This window comes from Kryptolebias marmoratus, linkage group LG15 (genome assembly GCF_001649575.2).
Source record: "Kryptolebias marmoratus isolate JLee-2015 linkage group LG15, ASM164957v2, whole genome shotgun sequence".
In the NCBI taxonomy this organism is placed as follows: domain Eukaryota; kingdom Metazoa; phylum Chordata; class Actinopteri; order Cyprinodontiformes; family Rivulidae; genus Kryptolebias; species Kryptolebias marmoratus.
Genome location: NC_051444.1, coordinates 5917068 through 5941958, shown reverse-complemented (window position 1 = coordinate 5941958; position 24891 = coordinate 5917068). Strand labels below are relative to the sequence as shown.

Sequence of the window (24891 nt, the reverse complement as noted above, 5' to 3'; positions counted from 1 at the left end):
GGGGGGGGTGACCTGCAGTAATATAAAGACTCCTGATGCAGTTTACTCACCAGAGCAGACGCAGCAAATCCACTGTTAGTGCAGAGAGCAGCTTACTAAACGTGGCTGCAAGAAACATATGAATAAAACTAAAACTTCCATATTTTTACTGTATGCTACATTTCTCATATATCTTCTTATCCTAAAGAGAAAAAACATAAAACTGTCCAAAAGGAATGAAAATCTTTAAGTCTTGACACTTAAAAGCAGCACAAAAGTGCATTATTTTAAGTCAGATGTCTGATTAAAAGCAGACACCGGGTAAAGCTGTAAAACTACCTATTAAATATGAAGAAATTATAGTAAATAGGACCATAGATACAAATTTGCTGTCTAGATCAACTGCACCTTAGCAGTGCTGGACAGTAACAAAAATAATTGCTTCCAGTGGACGCTCGTTGCAGATTTCTAACCATTGCTGCAAGCTTGACCTCACTGGTAAAAACACAAAGAGATCACAAAAATGTCTTGAAAAAAACTTCAGGTTGAGTAAGCAATCGGGAAAAGCAAAATGTGGCTTTAAAGCTGAAAAGAAAAGCTTGTTTACTCTTGTTGATCTCAACAGTATGTGATTTTTAGCTGGTATCTTGTGGTGCATTCCTCTAAATTATGTGCTTATCCAAAAATTATTTTTTAAAAACTGTTCCAGTTAGATTTTTGCTTGGAGAGTGGCTTTTGTGTGCTTTAAATAGACTTCAGATCTCTGATTTTCATCGCTGCGAGGCACAATCAGGTTAAATAGACAACAGTTGGAGTTCTGTTTTGTTTTTTTTTTTTCTTTTTGTGAAATCTGTTTATAATCAGAATATTTTTTGAGTCCACCAACCTGCCACTATCTGGCTATGTGGCCTGCGTGTGTGAGCCTCAAATGAAATTATTGGCGCCCCATTTGCCAGGTCCTGTGAGCATCAAGGTGAGTGGAGAAGTGGGAGATTGACTTGAAAGTGGAACAAGATGGAGTGGGAGATAAAAAATGAGGAGCCTGGATAGAGCGAAGTGAAAGGGGAGTGTGTGAGTGCAGGAGGATGCTGCGGCTGTATGGGTGCAGAGATGGACTGTGATACAGGAAGAAATTGGAAAGGGAAAGATGGTAAATTTCAAAGAGAGAAGGTAGACGGAAAAAGAAGTGAATGGAGCGGAGCATGATGGGTAGAAATGGGCAAGAGTATGGTGATGTTTAATGGAGGGTGAAGGAGGGTGAAAGGCAGAGGGAGACCATAGAGAAACGAAAGCCGGAGGCTATGAGTACCCTTTGTTCACCCACATTTTGATGATACGCAAATTCACACCTCTGGAAGCAAACACTGTAACACCTTCGCAAGACTACACCTCGAGTGGAGCAGAAAACCAACAAGGTTTTCTTTAAAAAAAAAACAAGCTACATTTGAACAAACCAGGCATCTTGAAGCACTTTTACTCTGATTTAAATCAAACGTTAGTAACAGGTGGTGGTAATAAGTACTAAATGGGAAAACATCACGATACAACGGTTTCATTTAGGTAAGACATTAAGCTTCAGGGCGACCGGTTCCAGGCAGGTGGAGCACAAAATCTAAAAGCAAATCAGGGCTAATGAAGAAACCTGGAGCTCAGATCAGTTTGATGCGGTCACTAAGATCCCAGCAGAACATGTTTTAATAATAATAATGTCCTCCAATGTAGTGTACAAGATAATATGCATTGTTTTTTTTTAACTGGTAAAGTGGGAAACTCACAAGAGTTTGAATATGTAAAAAAAGGTAGCAATACATACCTACCTACCTACTCTATGTCACCCAGTAAGTACACTGTATGTCACCCTGTGAGTACTGGGCTTTATTCTGTATTGATACAAAAACAAAGTCATTAGAAAGCAGTTCATGCAACGTATAATTTATCTAACCTGTTTCTTTAAGGGCAATGCCTTAAGTTTTTATAAAACGTGTGCAGATGTGATACTGCCTGCGTCTGTGTGCATGTGTTTGAGCTAAAATTTGGTGTGGCGGTAGCTGAGAATCATTTGAGTGCTAACAGAGTATACACTGTGTTGGCATAAAAGGCAGCAGGCACTATTCCTTCAAGGAATGCTACTTTAAAAAAAAAAGATTTTGCAGTGACCGTTTTCCAAGCTTGGAAATGGTAATATTTATTTATCACCTTTTTAAAGCGGAGCAAGTGTGAACTGCTGCAGTCACATTTGCAGCTCTGCACACACAGCAGTACTGGCTCAGATGTTGTCAGAATCAGAAGGGTCTTTTTTTTTATTCTAGTGGTCCAGACGACGCTGATAAAACAATGAAAAGCAAACTTGCAGCAGCTATTATACTAAACTCTAATATGACAAAACAGGGGATTCTAAGTCCAGTATTGCATTTTTTTTTACCTTGATCTTGGGCTAAATGTGAGCAAATTTATGCTCTGCACATTGAGTATCTGGGATTTACTCAGTTAATATATGTGAGTACAGTGCACCAATTGAAGTGAACACCAAACGTATCTGAATTTTTTCACAACTGTGACATGAGATGCAAATTAAAAACATGATTGTGCTGTGATAGTGTTTCTCCACCACAGATTTACAGTTTAGAAACTGACCAGACAAAGTTGGTGCAGATTTTGACTGACAGCGTTCTCTGTTCTGGTTCGCTTTGTTTTTCTGAGAAGAGATTGATCAGCTCATCTTCTTGTTCACTGGCTCAGATCGTAATCTGTGCTTTGATTTGCACCACATTACACCTGTCAGCTTTTTAAATAAACATTTAAATTAAAACCAGGACATCCTGATGTTATAGCTCGACAAATTGTTGACTGCCAGCAGCTTCTGCAGCCAGTTTCAATCACTGGAAGCAGCCTAATGAAATGGCACAGCCCTGCGTGTAGGCGGTAAATCACTCCTAAGAAGCTGGAGGCACATTATAATTTTTCCGAGGCATCACACCTAAGCACACTTTCTGATATTAATCACCTGAAAGTATAGGTTCACGTTAATTTCATCTCTGCTGAAGGGGGAAAAAAAATCATCTGTGGAGGAGTGAGGCTGTGAAAACAGGACGACAAAGGAATTTCACATTCACTCTGAAAGATGGGTGAAAAATCTGACAGTAGGTGGGAACAAAACAACTCCCACCTGATTTGAGCATTAATCAACCCATCAAACAAGTAGAAGATGATTATTTGTTTGCTCAGAGATGCCAAAAAAACATATTTTATTAAACAAACAGAAAAAGAAGTGTGATGTTTGTATTTTGCCTCATGTTTGTTTCGTTCTTTTGATCCTATTTGTAATTTTAGACAATATTCCCACTGTAAAATTAAGTATTTCTTAAGCTTTGTCGAGGTTTTACTCACTTTTGTGGGTAAATATGAATCTGAGACCCCGAGCACAGGAGGAAATCTCCTGCTGTGCTATGAACAGGAACACAAAAGTTGTTGGCAACAAATCAACACTATAGGAGGGTTAAAAATGTGTTGTTTTTCTTCACTCACAGTATCTGTTTTTGGGTTTTCTCTCTCAGGTTCTGCTCTCTGGGCTCATCGGTGTGGTGTCATGGAAGAGGCCGCTGTCTCTTGTGGTGAGTTTCCTCTGAACACTCGGCTGCCGATCTCACAGCCACAAACAAAGCCAATAATAAGTGAGAGGGAGTCTTTTCAGTGAGAAGATGGGGACGTGATGCTCCTTATTGTTGCTGAATGTGCACAACGCTTCGCATCAAATCAGATTTTAACTAGCAGCGAGCGTCAGAAGTAGCAGGGTGGTGAAATAACTGAACTAAAACATAACGAGATTAAGAAGATGCTGACTCTGAGCTACAGCTATGTTTAAATGTTGTCTAGCAGCTGTGGAAATTGTCACTGAATTCATGTTCAAATATTGGCTACATTCAGGTTGCGTCAAAATCCTGGATGACAGATGCAACGCTCCAGGTGGAGAAAACAAGAACAGAAGTCTGTGCACTTTTATTTCCCGTAAATTTCTGCAAAGATGGGAAACGTGCTCACTTCAAACGCACAAATCATCGCTGACAGAAAGTTTCACGTTGTCACACGGTTCTCTCTGAACTCAAAGCAAACAATGACAAATGGTGAAAGCTGCTAAAATGATTAAAGATATCATTTGTAACTGACTCTTAGAGCTGACTCACATTTTTTTAGGGTTTTATATATATATACTTCTTTGGCTCTTAACTCAAAGTCAGAACAGGCAGCAGTTAAATATTTCACAGGAAAATCGGACACCTCTCCAGGAAGTTGATATCACTGCAGATTTTTTTTTTTTACAGAAATAGATATATGCTCAGTCATCATGTCTCATTATAAAGCTTGCTACAGAATTTTGCATACCACATCATTTTTCACGTTTGTCAGAAAAGATTGGCAAAAATATCAACTGTAATGCATCAAAACAGGCCGAACTAAACATTATGATGATTGCTGTGAAAATCAAACATTTTTAACAGAGAAACTCGATGCTGTTTTGTATTTATTTAGGAAATTCAGCATCAAACAAATTATGTTGTAACCCATCAGTTAAGGCATTAAAATGGTTGTTGTAACAATGGAGTATTCACATTTGAAAGTGTGTTTTTGCGAGCTTAGCTAATACTTCTTTATTTGAAGTGCTCCCCTAAAAAAAGAAAATCCTTGTTTTAAATGTCCTGTTCTGATTGGTCCAACTGCAGACTCAGGGAAAATTAAACATTAATACAGTAAAAAATAAAGCCGACAAGGCAGCAAATTAAGAAAAACTAAAGATAAGCTAAAACAGCAGGAATGCTAGGAAAATAAACACGAGGCGCCGTGGAGCAACAAGGGCGAGCAGACAGTCTGAAATGACGAGGAACTTGAGAAGCAGGGGGCTTTCAAACAGGAGGTGATGATGAGCGGATGAAGTGCAGCTGCGACGTGCCGGGAAATCAGGAGAGCTGAGGGATATTATGGGAAACCAGGCAAACTGAAAACACGCTACATGTCGTGGTAAAAAGGGAAGGGAGACCCAGCTTGTTGATTTTTAACAGTTTCTGAGAAAGAAACATGTCAAGCAGTAAATCCCAGGGATGAGACAGTTTCAGGCAGCAGATTCTGTCTAACCTAAGATTGTCGGAGTATCTATTTGAACAAAGTGTATCAGTGAGACATATTTAAGGCCACCAGTTTTATCAGAACTGGAAGGATGTATCACTTAGAGGACAGCATGGCTGTGCATCAAACTGTGATCAGATATATCCTATATATGATGATTATTTTGCCTCCTAATGAGGACATCTCAGAACACACGTCAGTAAATCTTATTTTTCTACAACTACACAAACTCATCACGTGGGTTTCCTCCGGTTTCCTCCGGTTTCCTCCCACAAACCCAAAACATTCATGTTAGGTTATTTGGTGACTCTTAAATTGTCCCTAGGTGTGAGTGAGAGCGTGAATGACTGTCTCGTTTGTCTCAGTGTGGCCCTGCGATGGACTTGCGACCTGTCCAGGGTGTCCCCCGCCTCTTGCACAGTGATGGCTGGGGATAGGCACCAGCTTCCCGCGACCCGGAATGGAGAAGCTGACAAGGCAGGACTTGACAGGATTCAGACTCGCAACACAATAACGAAGTTTTTAAGGATTTTATTGTGGACTGGACAGGAGCGGGACCAGAGACTCTGAACAGGACACTCACGTGACCGTCATGGATTGGAACCGGAACAGGTAAGTTCTCCTTAGCTTGGTTGCTAGTTACAGACAGGCTTGTCTGAAAGGGGCTGAGGCGAGAGGGAAAGTCCAGGTGCAGGAGAGGTGTCGTTACCAGAGGGTCAGAAGTCCGAAGCCAAATCCAGAGAGGAAAAATCCAAAGGGCGAGGTCCAGGTGAGCGTAGCGAGGTCGGTAACGAGAGATCAGAGTCCAAAGAAGTATCAGGCAAGGAGCAGGCAAGAGGCGATGGTCGTGGAACAGGCTAAGGTCGAGATCAGGCATGAACGAGACGTGAACGCTGGACATTTACTTGCTGTGAGGCTTTCAATAATCTGGCAAAGTGTACTGGGAGCTGTGGGTATTTATGGGGACAGAAACAGGTGAAACGAATGACTATGATTGTGTGGGCATGGTAACATGGGCGTGGCTTGGAACTGGGATGAATGGAAAGTTACTTGGCTGTGGCATGACTAGAGGCAAGAGGCGTGGCAGGAACAGATGGAGCTGTGACAGAAGCGGGTAAAAGAAAATGGATGAATGGATGAAAACAAAAACTCAAACACAAAACCCTCATATCAGGACATCATCAGACCCCTTCGCCCTCTTCTTATATTACAAAATGAATCGGGACACTAGAGGTGGAAAGATCAATCCAGATATTGATATCTAAACTGGTGCAATAAGATTGATTCTTTAGTTTCAGTTTCTCTCCTGTATGAAGGGAGAAATCATAATAATTTTTGTGTAGTAGTTGTTGTGATACTTTTGTGCACTTTGTTTATTTAAGAAAAAGTCCAGACATGGTAGTATATGGAGGAAAAAAATGTTTTGCCACTGTTCCACTGGTTCTGAACGAAAACTTTTATCATGATAATTAAGTTTTTTTTATTTACCTATAAACGTTTCCCACATTCTGTCCTGGGTTGTAACTAATCCATAATCCAAAGGGGGAAAAAAATCACAAAACCACCTAAAGATCGTCAAGTTTTATTCAGATTTAACAACTTGATGATGCATATACCTTAATCATTTTAAAGTATTAGTATCAGATTGGTATCAGCGATGTTTGCCCACCAATATGGGACACCCCTACCTGCTTGTGAGAACTTGCAAAACATCCCCAATCTTGAACGAGACAGCCTGTCTTATATTTTCCATCTATCCCTATTTGGGGCTAAGAGAAAAGGGGAGAAGGGTGAAATAGGATTCAGACGAAGAAGCAGTGAATGGGATTAAGGTGGCTGAAAAAAATCCTTCTATGGAGTTCACTGACTATATAATAAAAAAAGTCTTTTAGGAAAGTGTAAGAACTTGGTTGTAAAAGATTGCTTTAACTCACCTTATAGTGAGGGTTTGAAAGCAGAGGATAAATCTCCTCTTGATATGTGCGGGTGCAAAAAAAGTCCCCAAATATCTGTGTTGTATCTTAAAACAGAATTACCATGAGACACTGGTGGAAACATTTGTATCTGGATATGTAAAATCTCTCCATCTGAGACATGAATCGCTTAGGATAGAGAAAGACATCCACTCGGCTCCATCCGAGACAGAAAACCTCAGACGGCTGTCACTTTGCTGTCAGGAGGGAAGCGCTAATGTGATTGAACGGGTCGGCACTCATCAGATCGGAGCACTGTGACGGTGATCGGATGTTTTCAATCCCAGATACAGCAGAACACGCGTCAGTCTTCTTTAAGGGCACGGCTTTACATACTGCAGCGCAAAGACAGTTTTGTGCTTATTACAAAACTGTAGCCAGGGGGCTTTTAAGTACAACCCTGTCAGAGGAGGTAAAAAAATCTGCAAGCAGTTCATTCATAAAGGTTTTACACACTAAACAAAAGCAGTAGGACTCAATGAAACATTTGGCTCTTATAGATTTGGAAAACCATCTCAAATTATGCCCCAGTTTATTTTAAATCATTCTTGTTTCCAACAACAACAAAATGTACAGATGTTTGTGTTTTACCTTTGTCTGAGGTCTTCCTGACTGTGGTAGATCACACACAAACCCATATCCAATTCTATTTCATGCTCCTTTAGTGCCACAAATAATTGCTTTTTATTTCTGCAGCTTTACGCGTATAATCTGACACCCCTCCTCCATCCTGCAGGAAACAGCCTGCCTCAGTCCCTTAAGTTTTATCACCTTGCTTCCCCACTGATTTTCCTGCATCCTTTCTTCCCCTCCCCCCTCTCTCTATATTTATCTGAAACCTTTGAAAACAAAACGGCGACGTATAAAACATCAGAATCATCTCAGCAGCTCATCGTTTAGGTGTGTGTGGAAACTGGTCACACTTTGAGCTCCGCAAAAGGGTTAAAACGTCTTTCATGTTTTCCTAAAAAGCATCACTAATTTAGCTCCTGCCTTTTTTAAAAAATGGGTCCATATCTGGTCTTGTTTTTGTGGCTGCCACTGTAGAGGCTAACGTGCAGCCCTGACAGGCAGGCTTTTACATTTCTGGCCCAGCCCCAGTGATGACTGGCAGGTGACTAATACACCGGCTGGACGATTTCGGAGCTGGCAACTCCTCGCCGGCCCATCTGCCAACGGTGGGTGGTCATGCTCTGCATCGTGATTTGTTATAACTGGTCTCCCTCCAGACTGCTTATGTGTTTGTGTTAAAGATTTGTTTTCCTTTTGTGCACTTTTCTATATTTAGTATTTGACGATTTTAATAATACCACTCTCATATTTGTCTGAATGAGAAGCTGGTGAGCCTAGCTTAGCACAAAGAGGGGGAAATTGAGAGAAATGTTGTCTGTTTTAGTATTTTTTGATCATTTCCTCCTTGTAGACCCTTTTTACCTCAACATTCTCTGAGTCCAACTGTGGTACAAGCACCTCGAGTGGTATGCAGGATAGCAAGTGGTCTCCCATTTTTTAAGAGGTGCTAACCTGTGTGTGTTGCTAACCTGTTTATTTATTTGTTATTTTTTTAACTTAAAAATAGCATTTTGTCACTCTATGCTGGTGTAGATGCTCCATCCTCCAGGATATGGTAAATCTAACAACTGGACTTCTATTCTATTATCAGTCAACACCTTCATTCATTTGACCAAAGTGGCAAACAAAGACCCTAACGAGCCTCTATTGTGAGGAGAGGGAGTTAATCTGCATGTGGATCCATTTTACAGAACATCTCAGCTTTAAAAAGTTTGCTTTTTGAATTGAGAAAACATCTTCAGCTACAGAATAGAAGTGCAGTTGTTTTTGTTTTTTAACCTTTGCTGGATTTGATCACTTTCAGCAATAAGTCAGAAGCATGCTGTTTTCATAGACTGAGATAAAAACAACACTAAAATACAATAATAATAAAACACTTGGGGTGTGAGAGGTCCCAGGTTCAAATCCTGGACAAGCGCCAGAGCATAACGATTAATAACGTCCTACAAAGAAGAGACAAGGGCAGCTTGCTTGAAAAATTAAATAGTTTTATTCGTAGCAATACATAATACAGCGTAGTATGTACCACGCATACAGAGGGTCCACCCCGCTACCTCTGTCCGCTTCATACAGCTCTTTAATTCAGAGAAAACTAAAGTGAGCAGTTTAAACTTCACACTGATCTCACGAGAACATGATGATTTACAGCTTTTAAGAATCAGAAACATCGGCGCCAGGGTTATTTTGGTTCAACACTGACTTTGTGGGACTGATACTGACTCAAGTCGAGCTTTTTTGTTTTTTTTTAAACAAACAAGAGGTCAAGTGAAAAAGAAAGAAAAGGGTTATGTTCAATTAAAATGTAAATAAAACTGTCTAAAAACTAGAATGAAGTAAAAGCATGTGAGAATTACGCTCTTGTGTCATGCAGTTACTTCCTGGAGTTTTTTTGCTGGACTAAAATGTGATCATGAAAGTATTATACGTTGTTGTTTGTACTCTACATTTGACCATTCACACATGTGAGATACACACACATGGAGCAGCGGGGGTGAAGTTGGGGATTGGGACTCTTGCTTAAGAACACCACAACATATGGGCATGTCGGGGAATCAAACCTACAACCTTATAACCCTACCTTGCGCCACAACCGTGAGACAAACTGCTGTTTGAATTCAGTCCATTGAGACTCGGTTTAATCCAAGCTAATTTATTCATTCAAACCTGGAGAGACAGATGTGTTCCTCATTATCATTATTATTATTCATGATGACGAGGAGAGGCTCTTAGCTTTCTTTCTTTCGGCTTTTTAAAGTTTGCGTGTGTTTAAATATAAGCATTGTTTTGAATAAAAGTGTTTGACGGACAGATGTGAGTTATAAATAGAAAATGTGAAGCAGGGCGTAGAGAGGAGAGCTGCACTCTGACACATTTCAGTCAAGTCAGCGAATGGCTCTGAATATAAAACACAGAGGTTATGTGCCATAGTGGAAAACACTGCTGCAGAGGGAAAATTTAGTTAAAAACATTTAGATTGAATAAATATTTCTCCGCTTCGTCTGAAATGTGTAGTAGTGAATTCCCGGCCAGTTCTTTAAAGCCGCTGCATTATCGTCACGGACGAGTTACAGCATTTCACTCAGATCAAGCAGATATAAACGACTTCCTGCTGTCTTCTCCCTTTTGTGACTGTGATGGATTATGTGTTTAGGAGAAGGCAGGGAGTGAGTCGGAGGACAGTAAGTTCTTGTTTTCCCTGCTGGGAAACAACTGTGATGGTCTGCCACATGGTGCCTTTCCTTCAGAAAGTCCCCGCTGTATTTATAGTAACACTACATCCCTTTGCATACACATGTTTAACACAAATTCACTTTCATCATTTTTAATGCAGTTAAATGCAGCTTTAAAATGATATAACTCACAGAAAATAAGCATCTTGTGTTTTTTGATGACAACTCAACTTGAATTTGAAGTAAAAGTGACAGAACTGCTGCTGTAATTGTTTACGTTAAAGTGGAAATGTCATTTGGAGGTTCAGATTGTGCCTGGAGGAAAACACCTGAAGTAAAGTCCAGCATGTTCCTCCCTTGTTGTTTGACGTGTAAAGCTGCTGATATATTCTTATATTTTATTTCTTTTTTGTGCGTTTGTGTCTGAGAAGTCAGAGCTTCTCTCCCTGGAACATGTGCTGTTATTTAGTCAAAGAAAAGCAACAACATGTGCAATCCATAAATGGAAAGCTGTTAGTTTTCTGTAAAAAAAAAAAAAAAAAAAAAAAAAAAAAGATAAATGTCTCACAGATTTGAAAATCAATAGTTTGTCATAAAATGTCCAGAGGAGGTTTTAGTGTCGCCATATTACCTTCTACCATCTCACACACAGTTTGAGCTGCAATTTGCATTTCATTCAAAAGGATTGACAAATGAGTTTGCATCTATCCTTTACAATATTCTGGAAATATGTTGTTATCAGCACAGCCTGTATTAAATATAAATCTTTAAATATCAGTGTTTATTGTAAATATAAACCAGTTATCTAAAACATTGGTGATGGAAAAGTGAGTGAAAACGTTCTGAGATGTTTCAGATCACAGATCTATCCTTTCCAAACTGTTTTGCTGTCTATCACAATTATAAGTTGTGCATCTTTCATGTTTTCAGGTTTTTTTATCTTATAAATCTCAAATTAAAGGACAGAACTGTAAAATGTAATCAAAATTTGCTAGTAAATGAGGGCCGCAACCAGACTAAACTTGTGTTATTGCTCAGAGGGTGTTAACTAGTGACCAAATTCTCTCCTTCGCTCAGATTATTACTGACTTTTTAACAAACACGCTGGTTTAACCTCTCTGGTTCAGGCACAATAATCATAATTCAGTAATTAATTCAACAGCTTTATTATTTAAATGCCAAAGGGCATATTTAATGCTCTGCAAAGTAACTTTTAGTTCATTACAGTAAAACCTCAGAGAAACTGTGAACAAGCACATTTTCTTAAATACCAAAGTAAAGATTTATAGTACTGATTTTAGTAACGCCTATATATTGTTAGAATTCACTTCGCTGTGGCCGTTTCATTCATAAAAACAGATTAGTGTTTACGTAGCAGTGACTTCAGCTGGCTGCAGGGAAACGTGGAGCGGTCTGAATAATGGAGAGGCGCAGCGGAGGGGAGGTGAAACGGTCACAGCACTTGTGAGGTGTCAGGAGGTAACAGTGTTCAGCTGCTGTTGTCTTCCTGGGAGAATGGATGAATTTAGAGCAGCTTGTCTGGTCTGAGTGCTTACCTTTTTTTCATGAGCTCCGTTCTCAACACGGTCTTTCCAAAGAAACTGCATTATTTTACTCAGTTTAAACCATCCTTTAGCTAAAGAGTGGAGCATAAATTGATAACCTTGATGCTGTTTTCTTTCAGGGTGAACTTTTAGCCAGTGAGTCGTGTGACTGTTTAGGTTTCAGTGTTATCCCATCATTTTGTTCCCGTTTGAAATACCTCAGCAAATATTGGTTGGTTAGGGTTTATTTTGTGGACTGTGAGGATTATTCCTCTTGTGCCTTGTCACTAATTTTATGTACAAAAGGTTTTTAAAGAATGTCGGCTCAGTGGTTAACCTCAACATCAGACCTACAGTAAACTGTTTGACCTGAGAGTCTTGAAGCTGCATCTCTGCTGGAAATGGGCTGCTGTTGTACGTTCCCAAGAGTTCTCCCGGGCTAAGCGTATTTTCCGCTCTCATAACACTGAGAATTCTTCAGTCTCTGCAAAGAACAGCTTCAACTAGCACCTCTTAAACTAAGAACTGCTATTGTGGCTATGACAGAAAATGTGGTGGAGGGCAAACCTTTCATTTCCACCACCTGAGTTCTGATGTGGTGGGACTCTTTGATGCTTTCCATTAACCTTTAGATTGACAGAGCAAGTTTGCGGGTTTATCTGTGGGATATGATCTTCCTCCTGTCGTCTGCACGTTCAGGCCAGTGACTCTAAAAACAACCATTTGATCTTTAAAGATTAGATCCTGCCATCGTGTCCTGTCACAGCATTTTAACAGCTTTTCTGCAGATATCACCCAGCTGGAGACAGGGAGATGGAATAAAGTAAAAGAAATGAGAGCAGAGATAGTCCTTTTTTCTGTTCTTGTTTGGATAAAACACAAATGGTTTTGCTATCACAATTACTTCTACAAGCTTGGAAAAAGTTGACCAACTATGAAATCTAATGGAAACACATTTATTTGCGTACGTTCAAGTGATAAAACCATTTAGAGGTCACAATGTTTATCTTTAAAGGAAAGGAGGAAGCATGTCACCTGCATCTCTGCTGGAGGTTTTGTCAAGAAACAGAATCAAGACATCAAGTCAACTCCGAGGCACAGAGACGCAGGGTTTGGATTGAAGTATGACGTTTCCTTAAATAGAACTTGAATCTTTCTGTGAAACTTTAAAAGATGCTTGTATACTTGGCATCAATTAGACCCCAAACATTTAAACTAAACATTTGAATCGGTGACTTGGAACAAACATTTAGGCAATGTGTACAGAGATTCTCCTGAGACGTCCATCATGACTGAAAATAATGTATTTTAAATGATCTATCTTTGGCTACGTTCACGCTTCAGGCAAAAGTGGCCCAAATCTGACTGTTTTGTCCATATGTGACCCATATATGATATTTTTACAAGCCTGAACATCACAAATCCTTTTTTTTTCAAATCAGACCCAGATTGCTTTCATATGTGGTCCTAAATTAAATCCATATCCAGTGTTTTTCAAAGCGACCACAGTCTGAACGGTCATGTCTTTTCCTTCACTGAAGTGGGACATTTTGTCACAACTCTGCACCGTAACCCGGTGCAGAATTGTGACAAAATCAAAGAAGATCACATGTAAACACTGGTCCAAACAAGCATGGTTGATAATAATTTTGCCGGCTCCAATTGCACAAAAACTTCAGAACTGATACACCCAATCTAACATGTGTAGGATCCATATTTACCCCAGAGGAGGTTCTGTTTGTCTGTCTGTGGACAAGTTTACTCAAAAAGTTCTGAGTTGATTTTCATGAAACCTCAAACATGGTACAAGGAACAAGTTATTAAATTTTGATGGTGATCCAGTAAAATATCAAGGTGAACCCTGCAAAAAAGTCAGATCTCAGGAAAAAAAATCAGAGTTGAGCTTTAAGACCTGCAGTGTGAACGTAGTTTCTGACTTTTGTACAAGGCAGAGTTACCCCCCAAAGTCTTGTTGAATTTTTGTTGTTTCTAAAACCTCAGATACAATCTTAAAGGATTAATATTTTAAAGACTATTGATGTGGAAGGCTCTTAAGTGTTGTTTAGTAGCAAGAAGGTCCTCGGTTCAAACCCTGACTGGGTGGAAAAAGATAAAAACAGAAAAGAATTTTTTTTTTTTTCAGGTTTGTATAACGGTTCAGGAAGGTATTTCCACAGGAAGCTAAGCGAGACAGACTCTGCACAGAGAGACATGAAGGTACGTTTTCACAGGTAAATTATTTTCTCCAAGACAAATGTTTCTAAGGAGCAGGGCTGTCACAGGTGACACTCAACTGTCCCACAAAGACTTGTAGAGTAACTCGGTATCTGTTCACGCTCGTTAACCTGACACGCCCACTCCTCGCTTGCCCTGTAGGTGGAATACAACAACCTAAACCAACCCCAGACATGTGGTGAAACAAATGAAGAAATGTTTTAGTAATGTCTGAGTATCCATGATGAGATTGTACCAGCTGGTTCAAGAGCTCCACATCCTAACTTTCACATGTTTTTAGTCTCACATCACATAAATAAAAGTTGTTTTCCAGTGGCATGATCAAAAGCTTTTTGGGGCTAAACCTCGGAGCGAGAAAATTTTGTTTGCTTTCTTCTCGTAGGATAAAAGAATCATTCATATCTGGTCAGGAGGGCAGCAGCTTCCCTGTTTTTAACTACAATACAAACTCTTGTTTTCTGCTTCTCCAAATTCAGCAGCAACAAATCACCAACACAACATACACATAATAACTGTAGACTTTCCATTACGATCACATAACCACCGAAGGGCCAGCAGGACATTGGTGAAAGGTTTTATGGGAGCTCTTTGTGACAGCCTGTGACCCTGACAGTCCATAAATATTACAGCCTGCAGCAGATGAAAAGGGGGCGGACTGTGATTCCACCAGAGGAGAAAGATTTATAATCCCCACAACAGCAGAAAAATCAAAACTTTTATCGTTTGAGAGTGCAATTCTAATCATCCAATTAATTTCCTGATTAAAAGGCCATGCAGAGACGACGGGTCTGCACGCCCAGTTTTGCTCTCCAATAAGTGAGTATTTCTCACAAAGACCTTAATGAACAAATTAATCCTCTCATTAGGAGTGAAATTAGTCCATTAGCAGCTTCTGTTCCTGGATCTGTTGCAAGCGGGGATTGATTTAGATTAGATTTTTATTTTTTTTATTTTCTTTGAACCCTTTGACAATAGAAACATACCCTTGACTTGTGTATAGCTTATATCAGTTAAAAGTATAATTATGAGTTGCCATTTTTAGTTCTCAGAAATTATCAAACGGCAAAAACGGACAATAATGTTTTTACCTGTCTGTGTGCGTTGTACCAACATATCTCATGAACCGCTGGACAGATTTTAATGAAATGTGCAGAAAGTAATTACTAGTTTTAGATCTATAACTAATTAACATTTGGAGTCAGTCCAATTCAAGATGGCTGCCAAGGCCAGATGTTCTTAAAACTCAGTCAATTTCACACATATTGACCTAAAATTAGTGTTGTAGTTTAAATTGATCTGCAGTCCTTATTCCAAAAGCCTACAGATTGCATGAGATCCTTGTTTAAAATTTTGCTATTAATCATTTGGAGTCAACTGTGTCTGTTAGCAAAATATCTCATGAGCCAGTGGATGGATTTCAATGAAACGCTCAGGAAATATTCACTGGATGTAAATCTACAATTGATTAAAGTTTGGAGCCAACCACAATTACGATGGCTATAATGGGCTAAAATTTGATGTGGTAGTAGCTGAGAGTCATTCTCAAAACATACTCTGATTGTGACATCTTGCATTATTGCCTGAGATCATGCTGTGATTTTCAAGGTTTGACCAAAACGGCTAAAACTTCAGCATAAGATGATTTTGTCCGTAACTATAAAATAAAAGCTGGTGGTGAATATGTGAGTCTTGTAATGTGTTTGTGTTTTATCCATAGTGATCACACAGCAGAATATTTAGTGCCGTTTGTGAGTATGAATGTAAAGGATGACACGACTGCAGGGCCGTGCACACGTGTGAAAACCAGCTTGCAGCTGCATTTCTATTTTTTGCGAGTGTACAAATGTGAAAAATTATCAATAAGTCGTTTTTTTTTCCTCACACGTAAACAAAAATAAGGCGAGCTCGCTCAGATGTTTTCAAATGCCTTGAGCAAATATCACCTCTCCTAAAACACTAAAGCTTCATTTTTGCACCTTACGCCGAAGAAATCAACACCATCTGGTTGAACCAACCATCCAAACACACAAGCACACACACCTACACTCACAATTACCCATTTTGTGATATTCACAATAAAACATGCAAACACACAGGCTATTGTTTTCACACAAAGCTGTTAATCCTATAATATCATAATGTTTACTCATCTGCACACATTTTATTTCTGAGGCAGATGAGCTGAGCTTTGCAGAGTTTCGACTCGGAGAGAGATAATTACCAGACACGGGGCTTTCCTGAAGAACAGCAGAGATAAAAGCCAATAAATCTGTCCACCGACGTCTCCTCTGCTGCCTGAATGTATGATACACCAGGCTTTATTTGAATCTTATTAAAGCCCAGCGGGTCTTACGTGGAATGTTACATTTGGTCGTTATTTAAGACCTCTGTTTAAATTATTCCAGTTTTCACAGCCCAACTGACTGTATATACTTTCTCAAATTCAGTCAGAACACACGTCTGTACTTATGGTCTGTTTTGCATTTAATTAGAAAAAACTGGGCTAGAATTTGTGCACAAAAATAACTTCTCTGTAACATTTTAAAAACTAGCTATAGACAGGTTTAAAAAAGGCAGAATCTGTTTGTAAAATAAGGCAATGCAGTTTTTATCGAATCTTTTCCAAGTCGTATTTTTCTTTTTATCCTCTACCCCGTTTTGATTTATGAAAAACTTGTAATTTACCAAAATGTGTTTCAAATGTACAGTTGTTTTAAACATTTGCCACGGGTAGCACAGCATACTTTGTAAAATGATACAACAAAAACCAGAGGAAGAAAATGAATTTATATTTGAATTATTTTGAAGATCTGACTTGGTGAAACCACAACTAATTAGTATCTTCCATCAAAAGGGGAGTGCAGAAAAGTTGAGATAAGATAAGACAACATGTCTGTCAGGGTGCATTTCACCACATATATTTGGTAATATGATATTTTCCATATGAGTGTTTAGGGTTGTATAAATTCACGTTCTTACAGCACCCCCCAGCTGAAACATGCATGCTTGGACTCATAGAAGTACAAAGAAATGTCTTAGTATGCAGGAAAATAAAGGGATACTTTAAGTGTATTCTCATCCTTTCTGTCCCAAAATTAAATTTCAATTTTGCACTCACATCACACACACACACACACACACACACACACACACAAACAAAATCAGAACTAACAAGACATTTACTGTAAGCAGTCACACACAGCACACCAACGCCTGAACTCCTCTTTCAGCTATTGTTAAGCAGCATAAATAGGCTCCTCTCCCTCCTGTCACTTTGCTGCCAATCTCTTTCCACTGCAAATGCCTGGAACTGTGTGTGACATTGCAGTGATTGTGTTTTGGGCAAATAAAGGCATTAGAGGCAGGGTCCACCAGTTCATATTGCACAGTTGACTGAACAACTAGTGCTCTGTGGTCACTTGTCAGAGCTTCAAGGCGTAATTGTGGTTTGCACACAGACATGTCAGCCATATTTCACAGCTGAGTGAGCTGATACTGTGGCACGACTACGGCCACCCCTTCGCAGCTTATATGTAGCTGCTGCAGACACACACAGTGTCGCTGCTGGGTACGCAAAGCAACTTCGGGCAGCCTTGTGACCTTTGGTGTCCAGAGTGTTCACCGTGAACGAACTGACTCGGTCATGAACCTTTTTCTGACATCAGAAGTGGTCGAGGAAAATATCAAACATCATCACATCAGGATGAAAACAGCTTGACTGCTTAACTCAGTTTTTAGCTTCATAAAACATCTACAGATGAGGATAATCTACTTTTTTAATGTCAGGCTTTACATTTTATCTCTGGTTGACTGAACTGATAAACCAGAGTTGACTTTAAAGAGGTTGTACTAACCTTCTTTATCATAAAACCTGCTTACTGTAAATTATACTACATCAGTTATAAGAAATAAGTCACACTTTGGAGTAATTTAAACTCTAAAGATTTATTATGCTGCTAAAACTCTCAAATTATTCTAAAAAAGGAGACTGTTATTAAAAAAAAACAACCTTTATTTATTTGATTCTGCACCAAACTTCATTAAAAGGCACACGATTCAATCATCTGCCAAAAAGAAAGAAAAGAAACAGTTAATTACTGTGAAAGGTAAACTTTCTTTTTGATTTATAGTTGGCCTCTTGAATCCCTCAAAGATGTTGCCAACAGGGAATCAAAGTCCAAGAAATGTGCCACATATTTTCCTCCTCTGGCACTTTTCTCCCTCTCGAAAGAAGTCAAAATAAAATATAAAAGCTTTAATTTCACAAACAGCATTCGACATTCAATCAGTAGAAGTCCCTTATTTCAAACTGGCTTCTTGATGAGTCACGGACAGGAAGTGAAGACTGCACAACACTTTTAAGAAGAAGAAGACCATACTCCTGCCTGACTATGGAGATTCTGAACCTATAAAGGTGTTTAGTGTTTTTATTTTAAGTTCACATGTAGACATACGGATTTACATCATCTTCATGAAACGAGGTGTAGGATTGGACCACTTCACCCCCCAGAGTTTAGATGTTGGTGGAGGATGAAGAGAGCCAGAGGAGGTGACAGGGACCTCTGGTGAGGCTCCTTGGGGATGAGGAAGATGTGAAGATGAAGAGGAGGCAAGCTGTCAGTCTGGAAGGAGAGTGACAGAACAGAGCCATTTGAGTAAACCAGGGATCAGAGTGAGCGACTTGAAAAGGTGGCAGGAAAGGAGGCCATTGGTCCAGAGTGATGACTGAGTTAAGAATGAGGTGACAGCATGGTAAAATGGAAGTGATGAGGAAGAAACAGGGCAGCAGAGGGGTGCTGGTTAACGCTGTTGCTTTTCAGTAAGAAGGTCCCTTTTTTCTTGGCAGGGACCTTGCTGCACGGAGCTGTGGGTTTTCTCTGAGCACTTCAGTTCCCTCTCAGTCCAGAAACATGCATGTCAGGTGAACTGGCAGCTCTGACTTGTGTTTATGTGGCCCTTACATGATGAGCGCATGAATTTAAAAAAAAAATCATTGTGTGAGGAAGTACGACTCACTTCCCAACTTGTTTTCTGTATCCTAATCTACATTTTTTCATTTATTGCATGTCACTTTATGCCAGTGTCTATCAGAAATGCCCTGAAATTCTGCTCCAAATCTAATCACCTCAACAAGTTATGTGAAACAATCAACAAACAGCATAATGTGTGATTTTCTACGAGAGGTGTTATTTGTGCGTAGCGCCTTCAGATTATGTTATTAATTCAAATGCAGCTGAATCAGGTGCCTCACAGCTGAAGGACTACAAACTCCTAAATTAGAAAACAGGGCTGGGGCTCACTGATCAATTTTTCAGTTTTAATTATGCAAACAAAGTAACTCTTGTACACCTGTTTCAAGTTTATTTGCATCGGTTCTGTGTGCCCCTGATGAAGACAGTCACTAATCCAGCTGTTTCAGGGCCAGCAGCCGGATTTTTTATTCTGTTTCTGTCAAAATGGAACAAAACCATCCTCCTTTCTAACTTAATTCCTAATTTTTGGTGTAAATCTGTCTCTTCTGGCCTTGTATTTTAAAATTTTTTGAATTAAATTTGTGAGCATAGCTTTTGTTTCGTCTTTAAATCTGTTCCTGTGCTACACTGAGATCCTCCCTCTTCTTTAAAAACTGTAAGGAGAGTGCTGATACTCCTGAAACGGAGGGGGAGGTTTTAGTAGAAGATAAAGCCTACTGCCAACTGAGATGTGCCCCACAGGACCACCTGTCAGGACCTGCTAAAGGAAAGCAAAAAAGAAATGAAGTGTGTGTCTGAGTGTATAGACAGAGTGGTGTTTTTTGGGGCAAGATGCACTGCACAAAAAAACCTTTTGCGAACTTTGCTCTTCTTTAAATGTAAGGGCGAAACCCCCATTTTCATGCTATGTGGGGATTTTAAAATAATTTAAATGTAGATTTCAACAAGTGAGAGGAGGAATAAATCCTGAACAGGTCACCGGTTTATCAGTTGACACCCAGCAGCTGGATTTGTTTTCTATTTTTTCCCAAATTATTTTACAGAACTGGTATTAAAACCGGCAGTCACACAAGGACTCGAAATCAGAGTCAACCAAGCGCTTTTATTTTGTAAAACCTTTATCTCCTGGGGTACAAACAAAAAGAAGAGGAAGCTCAGCCACTGCATATTGTAATAACCTGTTCCTGGTCTCACAGCACATCTGCAAATTGAGTTCTGCTTTTTTAAATTTAGGATACACCGTTCAGCTGATTTAATATGTGAATACAGTGAGAAAGGAACAACTCGTCTCTGTCTTTTTGGTGGAATTTAATGTTAGTGTATAAAAAGGGACAGAAGATTTCAGCTAGTTGTTTAAGGAAGTCTTTGCTGTAGTTCTGCAGTAACATAACATACACAACAATAAAAACTGCGTTTGTCTTTAAAACTAAGAGTCCTGGTTGTAATGCAGATTAATGACAGGGAATATTTTTACAGCGTTGGCTGAAATGGTCACATATTTATCAACACAAACAGGAATTTTAATTATGTTCGAATAAAATACAAAATATAATAAAACATCACATTTAAACTGTGTAACAAGCAGATGCAGTGTGGATGGTGATCCTGAAATAATGTGATCTGGCCTGAGGCAAAAGGACAAAAGCAGAGACAGAAGCTTTGAGTTTGTTATGATGTATTTTATTTGTTTCTCTGCCAAGGGTAAAAAAATCAAATCATTCTTGTTAGGCAACATCCTTTTACAGCCCTCGAGCAGTTTATGTTAATACTTAATGTTTCCATTTTTTATGTGGAGGTCAAATTGAATGTTTTTAAGTTTTTGCCATTTTTGATTCACTTTGTTTCTTGAAAGGTTAGAAGCTTAAAGAAAATGCACCAAGAAAACTAACATTTTATGTTGGTTTCCTTGATGCATTAAAAGCTGTTTAATGAATGCTGTTGTGAATGGTTTGGTAAATTACTTGTAATCAAACATGGACAAATGAAACTGCAAGAAAATGTGAATGAATGATAATTTAACCAGAAGCCTTCAGAAGCATCGGTGTTCATAAACTCCCGTGCAGTTTTTCTTGTTGGATCACAAAGATCAGCAGTAAGACTTGTAGGATTAACAACAAACTGTGGATTTTACTCAGAGCTCTGTTGAACTTGAGCTCAGAAACCCTGATTCAGGCTGGATTTCTGCCAACACGGAGGCTTCACCCTGCTGAAGAGCGGCCTGTCTGCGGCCGCCTCGCTGCCAACCTGCATAAAGACGGCGTGTTGGTCCTTCGTGCAGCAGCCACGCTGAAAGAGAGTGTTGTTGAGTGTGCTTCAGGACCGTCGGCCCTCGGCTCGCAGCTTGCCTGTCACTTCTGGTCAGTTTGCATTAGCGCCACAGCATTCTGACTCCCACTGCTCCCCACGTCACCTCCTTTCTTCTCACACTCTGGGAAATCTGTCAGGAATGGACCCAAATTAGTGAGTCAGAGGATCTTTCCTCTGCAAACTAACCTGAATCTCCACAGCTGAGAGGAGAATGGAGCTGATGATTAGTGGAGCTTCTTTTTTTTTCTTTCTTTTCTGTGGGGAGCACGCTCACATCACCCTTTCAATTGAATAACTGCAGTGTGAGCTGTTAAGGCAAAGAGGCTGGACCTCGGGCACACTGCGGCGACTCTGAGACTGCAGGACCAGCCATTTGTTCTTCTGGTTGCACAACATGCTGGACTGCTGCCTGGTTCATTTATATGAGTCAACTCTTCATTAAAATCACCAGAGGCCTAGTATTCCTTGAAGGAATGCATATCGCCCGCTGCTTTAAACAAAGATCTTCTTACATTGAATAATAACCGTGTTGTAGTCGTTTTGGTCAAAACCTTGAAAATAAAATGATCTAATGCAATATTGCAAAATATCTCAGAGTATGTGTGGTGAATGAGCTACTATCAGACTAAATTTTAGCCAAAAAAAAATTAAAATCTGTAAAATGGACTAAATTTTAGTCAGTTTTGTGTTTTCTGAAGTCTTTTGGCTGTGGTGGGCATCTAAGTTTGCTCCAAAAGTTACTCACTCGTGGATGTACATCCTGGGATTATTTCCTGCAAGTTTTATCAAAATTCATCAAGTGGTTCATAAGATATTTTGCTAACAGACATTTTACTTCAATACCTAAAAGGCAAAATTTTAAACAAAAATGTTGCTCAATCTGTAGCACGCAGAGTAAAAGTTGAGAATCAGTCTCAGCTACTATCACATCAGGTTTTAGGTCAATATCTGTAAAACTGCCTGAATAATAGTTTTTTTTTCTGTTAGGTCAGTTTGCCGTGGCAGCCACCTTGAATTGGGTTTGCTTCAAATGTTAATCAGTTGTGGACATTCATCCAGTGATAACTCTCTGCAGGTTTCTCTAAAATGTATTCAGTTTTTAATAATTTATGTTCCTAACAGACACAAACACACACAGAGACATGGGCAAAAACACTATCGCCCACCTTTAACAAATTGCCAACTAATTCTTGTTATTGAAACATTTGCACTTCACACTGCTGCTTCAGACCTAATGCAGTGTTTGGCTGCAGATTTGAGGTATTTAACTCAGTTTTTCTGGGATTTATTCTTGTCTTCTCCTACGTTTAAAACATGATTTACAATTTTTCTAAGTTTATATTATTTTGTTAAGTTCTAACGTACACATTAACAATATTTCTCAGGATTTTTAACTAATTCTGACTTCCTCTCTGTGTGAGAACTACGATAACAGACACACACAAACACTTTTATGCCTTTTCTATAAGAAATTCCAACTGTATGTTTAGTACAACCACTTTTTTTCACTTTTAGACAAATTTTAAATACATATATAAATTTCTCACGTCTCAGCCTGAGCATAAATATTGTATTTAATACTTTACCCAAGGGGCTTAACTATGATAGAACTTCAAAACCAGACTTTAAACTCCTCTCTAACAGAGATGAGTCGAAGCAAAGTTTCATTTTCTAAAAAGCAAGAATAAAGAATAAATTTCAGGTTTATTTCTTGTAACTTCACAAGAAAGCCTTTTCAGAGAACAGTTGGAACCAATTCACAAATCCAAATATGAGACAAAAGTGTTTTACTATAGAAACGGTTTTCTTTGTTTATAGGAGGTTTAATGATCCTCCCTCAGTGCTTCAGTAGTTAATTCTTTTTCTTTTGTCTTTATTTATTAGACTGTAAAAATGACTTTATTATCTTCTTACAATGAAATAAAAAGCAAATCTAAAATCAATAAATTTTGAAGAGAAATTAAATGAGTTTTTTTGTTATTTACTATGAAAATTATATTAGACTTTGCAAAAATTACCACAGACTTGAAGACGTCTCACTCCTCAGGCAGTCGGAGAGGTTTGTTTTGTTTTATTTTTCACCCAGCTGCCTTTTATGTTGTTATTCCTAAAAGAAATTTTAAAGCTGCCGCAGCTGTGCTCGGCGATTCTTTTTGTTTGTTGTCCATTCGGTGTAAAATGACAGGAAGCGGCAGGTGAGGGAAAGCGGCAGGTGAGGGAAAGCTGCAGAGAGCGCTGCGTGCCGAGCAAACAGGAACCTTTTGGGTGGAGATAATGCCTGATGAATAATGTTCTCCCTTAAGGCTCCGAGATGCAGGAAGTGAGGCTCCATATTAATTAGAAAATGAATTGGATCGACCCTCTTATCTGTTGGCTCAGAGGAGCAGCAGCCATATGATGATCCATGCAGCCGCAGCAAAGGTGCTTCTGGAAATAGTGTCTCGTGTTGCTCTCCGTCAGTCTTTACGACCACTTTGAGCCTGAAATTATAGAACAAAAGACAACATTTAATAACTCGGTTGCTTCAGTATTGTTAAAACAAAACATACAGCCAGAGGTTTCTTATTATTCAGGGGGAAAACATTCCTGCATTATTGTTTCTGATTAAGATTTTTTATAGTTCTACCATAAAATGTTTATTTATTGTGCAAATGATATCTGTTTTTGGTCCGTTATTCAACATTATGTGTTGCTGTAAACTTTATTTGTATGATAAATGTTTGAAAGCAGGTAATGCCACTTTGGAACAAACTGTATGTTTTCTTTTTTAGGTTTATTGTTACAATAAAAAAACATTAGTTGCAACCATAAAGGTCCTGGTATTTTCAGATAATATAACATTTGTCACACTTTAGGCTTTAGTTGTGGCAGCATTTCTGTCAGTGTTTTATGTTTGTATGTGTTTAAATGTGTGGTGTTTTTAGATTAAAACAGTTTGATTCTGTTTTAAATGAAACATAAAAACAAAATAAGCCTTGGTTTCCACTTCTCTCTGGTTTTAAATTCATTTATGTTCAATTCAGAAAAGATTGCTTTAAATCAAACCTATTTCTGCTGAACAGCAACATGCACACCGAATATAAATTTCCTTTTCCTCTTATTTATTCAAAATATCTTGTTTGCCTAATTTATTCGATATAGTTTTATCAAACCGCTCCCCGGCATCTTCCTGGGTCTGGGTGCAGATGTGACAGTACGTCTACATCCTCTGACTCACCTAATTGAGACAGCATCATCATTAGTTTTAAAAAAAAAAAGAAAATGGCCCGGAGCGAGCAGCTTGTAGAAAGTTCCTGTTGAATCTGTGTGGTGTGTGAGGGTCTGCTGGGACCAGCTTCATTACAGCCCCATCTCATTACAGCTGCACCCCCCACCAGGAGCCCGGGGAGAGGCAGAGCATCTTTGTTTTAGCTCTTAGAGGTCAGTGGTTAATTAACACGTTGAAATATGGGGGTTAATCAGCTGCTGACCCTCTGGGTGATATTGTCTTTCATGGTCTGTTTTAATCAATAAGTGTGAA

At 39.1% G+C, this 24891-nt stretch overlaps 1 protein-coding gene across 3 annotated transcripts in view; it reads left to right on the top strand.

Annotated features, from left to right (window-relative positions):
• Positions 1 to 24891, top strand: part of fam189a1 (family with sequence similarity 189 member A1) — a 94033-nt gene that overhangs the window by 34407 nt on the left and 34735 nt on the right. For all 3 annotated transcript variants that reach the window (XM_017440282.3, XM_025003492.2, XM_017440288.3), the window contains exon 2: positions 3534 to 3590. In XM_017440282.3, the coding sequence (XP_017295771.1) occupies positions 3534 to 3590 (57 nt within the window). The remainder of the gene's footprint in view (positions 1 to 3533; positions 3591 to 24891) is intronic.